This window comes from Vicugna pacos, chromosome 17 (assembly GCF_048564905.1).
Source record: "Vicugna pacos chromosome 17, VicPac4, whole genome shotgun sequence".
NCBI classification, from domain to species: domain Eukaryota; kingdom Metazoa; phylum Chordata; class Mammalia; order Artiodactyla; family Camelidae; genus Vicugna; species Vicugna pacos.
The window spans coordinates 44,332,338-44,345,134 of record NC_133003.1 but is presented as its reverse complement, the minus strand read 5'-3'; the positions used below and the strand labels follow the sequence as shown (position 1 = coordinate 44,345,134).

The 12,797-nt window shown below is 41.8% G+C and overlaps 1 protein-coding gene across 4 annotated transcripts in view; it reads right to left on the bottom strand.

Annotated features, from left to right (window-relative positions):
* CNTN4 (contactin 4) overlaps nt 1–12,797 on the bottom strand; it is an 809,034-nt gene that overhangs the window by 63,628 nt on the left and 732,609 nt on the right. For all 4 annotated transcript variants that reach the window (XM_072941737.1, XM_072941736.1, XM_072941738.1 and 1 more), the window contains one exon: nt 3,622–3,749. In XM_072941737.1, coding sequence (XP_072797838.1) covers nt 3,622–3,749 — 128 coding nt within the window. The remainder of the gene's footprint in view (nt 1–3,621; nt 3,750–12,797) is intronic.

The window sequence follows — 12,797 nt, the reverse complement described above, 5'->3', positions numbered from 1 at the left end:
CGTGCATCGTCTGAATATCCATTTTGCAGTTGCCTGCTAGAGATTTACTTTAAACCTCCCGTACCTCCTTCTCCCCCATTACTTACTGCCCCTGTGTTTCACAGTATCTTCAGCATCTCTCCAAAACATTGGGGATGAGGGTGGGCATGGAGGTGGGCAAGAAGAGAACTGGATTTTAAAAGCACTGTTAATGATAGAATTAGTGTAAAACGGTTAGCGAAGACGTGTTCTGATGACTGACCTTCAGAGTGTTTCAGTCCCAGACATCTGAGATCAAAACGAGCACAAGCACATTTTAAGGTGAGAGCACACCTTCTCTGATAAATTAGTCTCTTTGTAGATCTCAAAATTGAATTAAAATACAGCGCTCTACCCTACTTCGGGCTAAACTGTTACATTTACATTAAAGGTGCAGGGCTCAGGCATTTTGATGTGCCATTCAGAAACTGGCACAGTTCATGGGGAGTTCAGAGTGGTTTTCTCCAGCTTTATCATACTTTATGGGGCAGATTTCGAAACTGTATTTCTCCATTTATGTTAATACCCTTCTCAGAGACCTGGCGGTCTGGGGGCCCCTCTGCACATTAATGCTAATGGGAGTCAGAACTAGGCAATGAGAAATAAATGTTCTCTCAAATACTTGCAGACTTACCCAAGTAACAGGATTAACTCCTGTGAATGTATTAACCAGATAAAGCTCATATTATTTTTTTCCCACTTCACCTGGGAAACTAATAGAAGAATCAGAGGACCTCTGTGGAGAAACTGATTCCAGTTGAATACCAGCGGCCAAGCCCAGAAAGAACTCTGCTTGGAAACACTTGAATTCTGTCCGGTAATCAGGCAGGGAACATCCTGCTTTGACCTCACACCTCGTGCCTATAAGCCTCTGCCTCCCTCTTTTCATAGGTCACCGGGCTCTTCCTGCCCTGCCCCTCCCTTCCCCCATCTATTACAAAATCTCAGGTCTTGAAGTGTTCTTTTGCTTCAGCAAAACATGCAGTGTAGGCAGCGGGGTACTGTCCCATGTCCTCTGAGTTCTCTCCATCAGTTCACTAAAACTCTCAAAAATTGCCATTGAATCACGTGCTCCAATTTTCACACACCACCTTCATGATTTTATGCATATCCTTTTATAACGATGCATACTTAATATTTTTCTTTATATTGACTGACTTGTTTACTTAAATACATTTGAAAAGGAGATTTTTTTTTATCATGGCCACCAATGGAAAACTAGTATTTTCCTAATACTAATTAATTCCTGATTTTAAGAAACATACGGTTACTAAAATTAAAAGAAAAAAACAAACAGTTTAACTATGAATTGCCTAAAATGATCTCATATCATACTTGGGGGATCACTGTTCACATTTTACTAGAAGACAAGAAATGACGTATTCAGTTTTTTAAAATGGGTAGAAGTTACAATCCCAGCAACATTTATATCCACCTAAATAAGGAGGCGCATTTCACCGCTGGTGTCTTTGTAAGCTTTGCACCGCAATTCAGCACAGGACGAGCAGCAGGGAACTGCATGCATGGTTGGGAATGGTTTTATCCCGGGGCTGCTGGTACTGCTGGGGTATGAAGTCTCATGGGAAAAAGAGGACTTCTTTCTGCCAATGATCTTGAGAGGTAAGGAAGTCAAAGCTTATGAGAAGGATGCTAATCAAATGCAGGGCATAACTTGCTCCTACACATGCACACACCCCCGTGTCAGCTGTACAAGGCAGCACACAACATGTGCCTCTGTTTGGGTGTTCAGACTCTTCTGTATTCTCAGTCATTTCCTAGTGGCAGGCTCACTTCTCCTTGCTGATCATCTAACAGGTTGGGGGTGGAAATTTTATGAATTTCCATTTTAATAAGATTTAGAATGTATGTATAGCCATTTTGTTAAAATATGAACAAGAACAGCAAAAAAAAGAAAAAAAAACTACTATTTCCTAAGTGCCAGACACTGTGTTAAGCTCTTAACACAGATGATCTCCGCCATCAGAACAACCCTACGAGCTGGGTACTGCTATTAGCCCCACAGAGGTTAACTCTCTTGTCTGAGGCCACAGAGCTGGTAAGTGGGAGAAATGAGATTCAAAGCCAGATCTCTCGGACCGTGAGCCCAGCCTCAATCACTACCAAAGAGGGCTGCCGAGTACTCCCTTACAGCTCCCTGACCGGCAGATAATCTAGAAGTAGGTCTCGGCTCAGGCATTAATCAGCTCTGAAACCCTGGGGTTCCTCCTGGTCTTAGTTCATCAGTAAGTTTCCTTTTGTAGCTGAGAAAGCTACACGTTGGCAAAGACCTCTAGCTGAAATTTTGTTTTACAAGTATTGTCTAACCTCTGTTTCCTTGGCCCTAGAGTGAACACACAGTCATACACCCACGCTATTGCTCTGAGTGAATAATTAATCGGTTGAAATAGCTGGAGTCCATCTCAGTACAGATTCACGTTGGACTTGTGGTTTTCTGTCTGCATAGATGAGTGTGTTTACGACAAAAAGGTTTCCCTAAATGGCAGTTCTTTTCCAACTTCTAATGACCCTGAAATTGGTAATTAGGCAATTTTTAGTTTCCTTCTTTAATTTAAAATTGAGGCAAATGTTCTCTTCGGCTATTTTTAGTGGCTTAAGGCTACCCCACTTCACAGAGGGAGCTACAAATGTGCAAAAGGGAAATAATACACGGTAACACACCTGCATCTATTGCAAAGGAACAGGAGAAAAGAGGAAGTGCTCCAGGCACAGGAGAAAGAACCAGGGGGAAATGCAGGATTCCTGGGTTCGCAGTCCTCTTCTGCTACTGGTGACCTTGAGAAACTCACCAACCTGAGCTTTGTCTTCCTCAGTTAGATCACCGCCAAGACCCCCTCATCTCAAAAATTCTATGAGTCTATAATGCGGCAAGATACAAAGTGAGAGAAATGCAAACGAAATGTAAATGAAAGTCTCTGCCTTCACAATTCCCACTTGGTACGTCCAGCCCATCACATCAACCTGCTGTTGTTACATCATGGGCTGTGCCAGGAGCGTAAAGGACTTCCCGTCATGTACAACAAAGCACCTGGGCTATGGTATGTGGAAATGGTATTTCTTTAAAACTGACAGGGTTGGTTGGGTGACTGAAGCATAGCACAGAGGCGGTCAGAGCCCTTTATTGGGATAATAATCCGCAGCCAGAGCTCCGAAGAACCGAGGGAGCTCTTCTGAAAATCGCCAATGTCATTGTTTAAACAATGTTTGCTAAAAATAGTATTTGAGTCGTGGGTTTTTAATTTGTTAGCACAGGGTTCCTAGCCATGAATTCCAAATCTATAGAGACTTGAAAGAAATTTAATTAAAGGATTGAAGATAGCATTAGTTACAATACTATAATAGATACAATGGCTGTAATTCTCAAAATTGTATTGGATGATTCTGGAATAAGATAGGCTTTCAATCATATTCATTACCAACCGTTCTCTAAGAATTATTAATCACATCATGTTGGCTATGATGAATTAATTTAGCAACACAGTGATATCCGTACATATTAATAGGAAGGACGCCACTTCAAAAGATTACATTATTAGAAATGCAGGCACATATATTACTCTGCGTGTTCTCTGGGTTAGTCCTTACCTTTTACTACCAGGTTTCCAGTGCTGCTGGCTGTCCCGAAGTGGTTAGTGGCTATGCAGGTATAACTCCCAGCATCTGACTTAGTCACATTCACGATTCTGAGGCTTCCATCTTCAGAAACGGTAATTCTGAAATCAAAACAAATAAACCCCAAATGGTAAGTTTATCTTCTATGACCAGTTGGAAATTATTTCCATCATTCTGTCATTTCCACACTGTCAATCATGGCTATATCACTGTAGATCACTGTTAGTTTTATTTTCCAGGACCGACCTTCCTTCCTTCCTTTGTTCCTTCCTTCCTTTCTTTCCTTCCTTCCTTCCTTCCTTTTCTTCCTTTTTCCTCCTTCTTTTCTTTTCTTTTCTTTTCTTTTCTTTTCTTTTCTTTTCTTTTCTTTTCTTTTCTTTTCGTCTCTTCTCTTTTCTTTTCTTTCTTTCTTTCTTTCTTTCTTTCTTTCTTTCTTTCTTTCTTTCTTTCTTTCTTTCTTTCTTTCTTTTTCTTTCTTTCTTTTTCTTTCTTTTTTTCCTTCCTTCCTTCCTTCTTTCTTTCCTTCTTTCTTAATTTTGTTTTTTATTGATGTGTAGTTGATTTACAATGATAATTTCAGGTGTACAGCAAAGTGATTCTATATACATACATATTTTTTTCAGATTCTTTTCCATTATGTTATTACAAGAAATTGAATATAGTTCCCTGTGCTATACAGCATGTCCTTGTTGTTTACCTATTTTAAGTATAGTAGTGCGTATCTGTTAATCCCAAACTTCTAATGTATCCCTCCCCTGCCCTTTCCTCTTTGATAACGATAGTTTGTTTCCTATGTCCATGAGTCTATTTTTGTTTTGTAAATAAAATTTGTATCATTATTTTTTAGATTCCACATGTAAGTGACATCATATGATCACTGTTGGTCTTAACACTGCTGAAGAATGAGAAAAAAAAATTCCTTGATTGGCCACGTTATGCATTTTCATCAAAAGTGTTTCCTTCTAGATGAGAGACCTAAAGTAAATGAGTTATTATTAAGTATACTTATTTCTGAACTACGTCAGACAGTACACTTTTAATGAGATGCAAGAACTAAACTTAAAAAAATTAAAATATTCCCCACCATGGTATGATTTTGGCAGAACAGCAAATGTGGACAGCACACCCTAGGGTCCCAATCAAGGACAAGTATCTAGTACCAGGTGGGAAGGAAACACTTCTACAGACAAACACAAAACCGGACAGAAAGGATTCGAGAGGACCCTGCTTTCAACATGACTACAACAGAAAGGAAAGATGCAAGGATGAATAAGACATACAGCCCAGCTTAGAGGCTAGTTGTGGAAATTAAAAAAATGTACACAGATGGCTCATTCAAGGTCAATGTCTGTTGCATCTTTACTGTATCTTTCAAATGCAAGCACTTCTTTCCCTCTTTTGCTCCCTTTTCCTCACCCAACCTATCAAAACAGCCTTGTGAATGATCTGCCTATTTCTACTCTTGCCCCTCAAATTCATTCTTCAGTCAGTGACTATGCTACCTTTTAAAAGATCTGGTTACATCACTCCCCAGATTGAAAGTGCCTTCTTTGGCTCCTTATTGTGTACAGAATAATTTCCTTTCTAGAACCTACAAGGCCTAACAGATCTGGCCTTTTGCCTTTCTCTTGCCTACTTATTGCATCTTGATCTTTCTATCCTTCAATGAACTCTAGTCACACTGATCCTCTGCAAGTTCCCAGAGTATCTGAAACCCCTTCCCATCTCAGGGACTTTCTGTTGGCTGTTCTGTCTGCCTTGATATCAGGGCACAGCTGCCATCTTCCCACCCACTCAGGACCTCAGCGTGGAGGTAGCTTTTTCTTCTCGACTTTCTCTGACTCACATTTCTAAAGTAGATTTCCCTTTTCCCATAGCCACATTATTTCCTCCCATTCAACACAATCCAGAAGTTTTGTTTACTTGTTAACTGTCTTATCACAGGGAATAATTATCTTCCCTGAGGGCAGGGATTGTGTTTGTTTGGGGACTCCATCTCCTGGATCTAGTGCATAGGATGGCATGGAGGAGATGCCCTGTAAGCATCTGGTAAGTGATGGAGTGAATAAGTGAATAAATACCCTAAGAGGAAAATCAATAATAGGTTATAGGAATTCAGAGAGGCTGAACCACGGTGCTAATTAACCTTCACAGAGTCCTTTACAAATATATGAAACAAGGTGTCTAGGATGGGCATAACTTTATGTAATAGAACTTCTGGCTAAACATTTTAAAATCATGGGAAAAGTTTAATGTAAGGGATTGCAAATGCTGTGTATACTTTGCATGAAGGCTCTTAGGGACAGAGAAGTGACAGCTTCCCTGACAACCCACTCTGGGGTCTATGACCCAGGCTGATCAGATGGTGTGAGGTGTGAGAACTCTACAAAGATTGATGGAATCACAAGGATGGGTGTTCACATTCCACTTCTGCAGGCTCTAGCTGTGTGACCAGAGGCAACTTGCTGGACTTTTTCAGTTTTAGTGTCCTCAACAATAAAAGGGGGCTCACAATAGCAATCTGGTAGGTCAACAATAAAAAATTAGGTAAGACCGGGTCAGTGAGATTCCTAGCACATTTTCTGGTATTTATTAGGTAATGGTTTTCTTTTATGTTTAAAACTGCCTTCTTTAGTCATTTGTATATGTGGGGAAAATTGGACAACATTCTCTTAACATTTCTTTTAATGTGGTAATTAAATCAGCCTCCTTCTTGCCTTCCACCTATCAGGTCTGACAATCTGAAGTCTATAGACAAGTGAACTGGGACATCCCAAATCAATGTCCAAGACACAGAGAGACCCCTTGTTCGTTTCCACCATAGACAGCACAAAACAGCTGCTCAGTAAACACCACATGATACTCTATTAGCCACACAGCAGATGCACTTACAGAAATAGAGTGGTGATTAAATCCTAATCAACCCACTAATCACACAAATAGCTTTAAAGGAGTTAATCATATTCCCATTTATAAAAGAATTCACTGGAAATTGTAAGATGCTGGCATATGAGAACTCAATAAGGAAGGTGACATTTGGGTTTTGGATCTGGAATCACCTCCCGTGGGGTGTCACAGGTGTACTGTGTATTAAACGCTCTGATGGTGAGCTGACTCTTCCAAAGCACAGAGGTCTATTCATAATTTATACCACTTAACAGTCCCCAAACCCGGGGTTGGGTTGGGGGTGGTATAGCTCAGTGGTAGAGTGCGTGCTTAGCGTGTGCGAGGTCCTGGGTTTAATCCTCAGGACCTCAGAAAAATACATGTACCTCCATAAAAATAAAAATAAAAATAAAAATAAAAATAAAAATAAAAATAAAATAAAATTCCCCCAAACCTAAAAAGCCTGTATCACACTGTATACTGAATAATACCAAAGGACATGAATAAAGAAACAAGAGAAGGATTTGTCATCAGATGACCTGGGCCCTAGCCTCGACCAGGATACTTGCTAAGCTTATGGCCTGGCTGAATTACATATGCTCTAAGAAAAGGTTTCTCAACCTTGACACTAATGGCACTTTGGACCAGATAATTCTTTGTCCTCGGGGATATTAGCAGCAGCCCTGTCCCCCACCCAGTGCACTCCAGTGGCTCTGCCTCTCCTCTCAAGTCCTGACAATCAAAAATATCTCCCACATGTTCTCTAGGGGCAAAATCACTCCCCCTTGAGAGCTACTGGCCTACATCAGTCTTTATTTTTTTAATTTCACAGGATATTACGATGATTATCTTCTAAGATACATACAATACATGAAAGGTTCCATTAACGGTTACGTGCTGTACAAATGTCTCCCCCAGTGTCATTTCCAGCCCGGCACCCCTAATTTCGGTATTTCCACTGCACAGTAGGCACCCAACACACTGTTGCTGGGGGACCCAGCTTGCTCTTCACAGACACCAAGGCTCTCCAAGCCCCTTACCCTCAACACTTCCCTGTCCAATTTCCCACGGGCCTTAGGACATGAGAAAGTAATTTTATTAACAACTGTACTGTCCATCTTTAAGATTAAAACACGGGTTCAGTGTTTTAATCTTCCCATTGTTTTTCACAAAGAATTGAGTCGAAGAGCTAAGCCTCCAGCACTAGAATTCCAGACCGTGGAGGAAGTCAGTGCGGAAGGGAATTCACAGAAGAATCTGTAATTTTTAGTAGCTGTCATTAAATCACATCATACTTCTGTGACTGCTTACTCTTCCTAGATATAATCCAAATGCGGGTGTAATATGAAGTTGGGAGAACTGCTCTTTTGGGAAATTCAACCACTTCCTTACCCGAGCGATACAGTGTAGTGAATAAGAACACACACTCTGGGACTAAATTGTCTAGACTCAAATCAGGCTTGTACCAGTTATGAGCTATGTGACTTCGGGTGAGTTAATCTCTCTGTACCTAAATGTCTTTATTTGAGATGATGGAATAATAAAAGTAACGGTATCTCACAGGGTTGTTATAAAGATGTGCAGTGCTCAGAACAGTGCATGGCACATAAAATGCCCCACCTAGCCAAATGTTCCATTAACTAAGCCTCTCTGTCCTCCTAAATCCATCATTGCAAACATTAATAAGGGACTCTGTTGAGGTTATGACTGCTCTCGAAGAGCTCAGCCCCTCTGAAGTTCGACTACACACTGTTATACTTACGGAAGCACACGGGTGACCACGAGCGGTCAGGGAAAGGGATGGAAAACTGGATTCGTTCACTCGTAGGTAGCTACTGTATACTTCCTATACCAGGCCCTTGAAAAGCAGAAGGACCTCAGATAACTTACATAACTAGAAATGATTCCACTCTCTTATATACCATAATGCACACATTTCTAAAAATGTATAGGAGAAGGGTCGTTACTGTTTCCAATGGGGAAGCTCTTTCTTATACTATCTATAGCATAAAATTGGGTGAGGACTAAGGCCTGGCCAGTCAGGAGACCCAGTTCTCTTGTCTGCATTGATTGGTTTAGAAATAGGCCACCACCAAAAGCAGGAGCTATTTGAAGAAATGACCTCTTTCTGGGGAATTGTTAAATTTGGAGATGGGAATCTAGACCTGTTGTCAGTCATCCTGCCTGCACAGAAATCATGTCTTATAGAAGCTAAAGAAGCTGGGGCAGGGGTGGGGAGAGACCTTATGCCTCTTTGAGGCCGTTTCCAACCATGCCTGAAGCCTGCAGCTTCCCTTGGATGCGCCACCTGTATGAGTGAATAATTTAACATATTAGAAATTGGGTTCTAAGCCACAACTGGATGAGTCCAATCTCTTAAATAAAGTCCTGAACTTGTTCAGGACATGGTGGCCCTGAGAGTGGAGAGGAGGGAACGGATTCTGGAGATGATTCTGTGACTCCACCTCCAAACTCTACTGCGGAGGAACAACCATAGGGTAGAGTAGGAAAAACTGAGCTGATCTTTCTTCATACTGAGCTGTACCATCTACCATTTATTTCAGAAAATAAAGGCCAAGTATACAGTGACCTGTTGCTTTGATTCTGTTTCATGGGATTTTTTTCTGAGTGAAGAATTAGCTAAAGAGCTTGCATTTGGCCTTGGAGGCTAATTAGAACAAACGCAAGGAACTTGTGAAATGCAACTTAACCCTAGTTTCTAGATACTTCTTTCCCTTCAATTTGCATCTTATGCTGATTTAGAAAACGTGCTTTTCAACCAATTACTTCTACATCCATTTTATCCCCCGAATATAGTGCCTGAATCCAATCCAAGGATAGTTTCATTTTCATGTTTATTTCTTAATGAGGTTTCAAAGTTTCCACTTCATTTTAGTTTCCCCATTTCAGACTAATGATTGACCCATAGCTATTAGCTTGATACTGAACTTCGAGCTCCTCCTAATACTCATGAATAGGGATGGAGTTAGATAAAATGGAAAATGTAAATCTCTTTCTGCCTCAGAACAGGTTAGCCTTGACCTACCTGTAGGCTCTTTTTAAATCACTGATAGCATCAGAGAAAAGTCAAAGATGATAAAGCAGCAAGTAGTAAAAATAAAGGTGTGACACTGGACTTAATTTTCCAGACATGAAAAGAGGCCATTTAATTCACAACACAGTAAATTACCTACCGCGCAGAGAAGCAATTGTTCCCCTCCCCTGTCATCTGGAGACTTCAGATCCATAGAGGACAGGAACATACATGGAATTATGAGAGAAACTGAATCTCTCTTTCTTAGTATGAGGTTCTGCGTCACAGCCATTGAAGAGCTGACCTTGTCAGTCCTATAAATCAAAACCAGTCTGGGGACATTGGACCTTTAAAAATGCTGATCTTTTCTTTCTGGGGGCTTCAGTAACAGATGACTTTAGCTGCCAACTCCACAATATTCTACCACCCTACAGAGCAGGGTTACCCCAAAATGGCGACCTAGGATTTTCTGAGCAGTTCTGCGTGGGAGCCCAAATGCTGGTGTCAGAGGCAGCAAGTCCTCGTCTGCCTCTGAGTCGTAAGGAAAAATTTCCCTTAGAAGTAAATCTTTTAAAAATACAGCTTAGAAAATCAAGTCTTCCTGTCTGCAAAGGGAGGAATTGCGGATTAATAATCTTTCAACAAACAATGGAAGTATTGAACTGTTAAGTTAAATCTAATATTATCTTTAATATTATTAGATCAGGGATAATAAATTTGCTTAAAAGGATACGTAATTAAAAAAAAAAAACCCTCGAAGGGTCATAACAGGCTTCTCCTTTCTTTTATTCATGATGTGCTCCAGAAAACATGTTTGGAAGTTGAGTTGAAAGCCTCAATGTAAAATAAAAGATCTACACACTTACAATGGAGGTGAACACTCCTGGAGGACTGAAATACATTATAAAACTTCAAACATAAGTACTGCTACGTCTCAGTTCAAGCCAACCGGCAGGACGGTGGAGCCGTCATAGGACTCCCGCCCTCAGGGACCAGAGGTGACGCCCTAGACTCAGGAGGAACTGCCTAGCCACAGGCATGTTTGCTTCATTCTGCACAGAATTTTTTTAAAAACCGAATAATTGGGAAATTTCATGTAAAAACCCATTCCTGGCTAACTGAGGCTGATGGGATGATAGGGTCGTCCTGCAGCACACCCCACTTCAGCCTCAATGGGCTGGAGAGAAGGAGGAAACTCCTGTAAGCAGCTGACAGGCTTTCTAGCTCCCACCCACCCTGGGCTTCAGCTGCTCATTAACACCCCACCTCACTCCTGCGGGCTTTCGAAATTCCTTTAAACCTCTAAACCTCTGCTGTACGCTGAGTAAATGGGAGAGGGCTTTGGGGCAGCCTTTAGACTTCAGGCCACACCTCCCTCCCTCTTGGATCCTCCCCACCCCAAACATCCCAAGAGAAGAGAGCGATGGGGTAGGAGGAGAAACTGGGTTTTGTATTCACTTTCTGGGACTGCCATAGCAAAGTCTCATAGACCGGGTGGCTTAAAACCACGGGAGTTTATTGTCCCACAGTTCTGGAGACTGGAAGTCTGTCTTCAAGGGGCTGGCCGAGTTGGTTCCTTTTGGAGGCTCTGGAGGAGAACCCTTCCTTGCCTGTTTCTTAGCTTCTGGTGTGAATAAGCAATCCCTGGCGTTCCTTGGCTTCTAGACGCATCACTCCAATCTCCGCCTCCATTGTCACTGTGCGTGTACCTGCACCCAAATTTCCCTCTTCTTAACAGGACACTGATCATTGGAATAGGGTCCATCCCAATCCCACATGACTTCATTTTAACTTCAGGTAGACATGACATTTAAGAGGACACTCTTCAACCGACAGCAGGTGTCAGATGAGGAAACCCACCAGAGTTGTTGGTCTGGGTTGAGCAAACAGCTTCAGGACCTACTCTGCAGCCATTAGAGGATGGGGAGAAGGTGATGCAGAGGAGCCCGCTGGCGTCCATGGGTGCACGTGCTCGCCAGTCCATCCCCTTCCCTACTCAATGGGCCTGTCCCTCTTCCACAAGAGGCGCTAACAGGGACGTGAAGTTATTGCTCCTTCGGTGGTAAATGAACAATCAACGTGGGGTCTGAAGGGCAGTTTGACGAGGTAATGGATAACAAGGAAAAGCACCCAAGTCCAATAGGAAAACAAAAACTAAGGCCTACATGTAATTTCAGTTTCTTCTTTCATTAACCCAGTTGATTTGTTGAATTAAACTATATCTTCCATTCTATCCTTTTGTTTTTGTTGTTATAATTCTGGCCAATTCATTAATATTCATTTTGATATTAAAATTATGGCCAAAATTAGATAGAGGAGATTGGTACCCACACAGTGACCTATGGTGTTCTAAGTAGTTCTGCAGAGAAGCTGGACTGCCGTAGAAAGGCCGTGTCTTTACTTGTCCTTGAGACAAGAGCAGTACAATGTAGCTTTAGAATATGGCGCCCATGGCATAGTCGAGACTTTGAAAATGGCAATGATGAGACAGAGATTGGTATATTTAACCCTGCAAGTGCAGAATTAGCCTGTGACCAACAGAGTTGAAGACATAAAGACTTAGAATTATCCTTGGCTTTGTGACAGTTGAGCAGTAAGGAAAGACTGGCAGATTAACTGCATTGGTACGCTGTAGACATGAGCCCAAAACACCCAAGCTGTGCTCTGAAGAAAAAAAAATAAAGACTTGTTTTGGTTTGATTTTGGCTGCCTATTTTAAGAAAATTCAAAAGACATTTTAATTTTTGTGATGGTTAATTTTAGGTGTCATCTTGCCCAGGTGTAGGGATGCTCGGGTAGTTGGTAAAACATTATCTGTGAGTGTGTCTGGGAGGGTGTTTCTGGAAGAGACTAGCATTTGAGTCCGCGAACAGAGTAAAGACTGGCCTCACCAATGATCTTATAGGTGGGCAGCATCCAGCCTTTGGAGGTTCTAATAGAACCACAAGGCGGAAGAAGGGAGAATTGTTCTCTGAACTGGGACACCCGATGTCCCATGACTTTGGATCTCAGTGCTCCTGGTTCTCGGACCTTCCGACTTGGAGTGGAATTTACACCTTTGGCTCCCCTAGTTCTCTGGCGCTGGGACTCTCTCTGAACGACCCCCGCCAGCTTTCCTGGTTCTCCAGCTTGCAAATGGCAGATTGGTGGGACTTCTTGGCCTCCATAATTGTGGGAGCCAATTCCTAAGATAAATCTTTCAAAATCCTATTGGTCCTGTCTGGCTGGA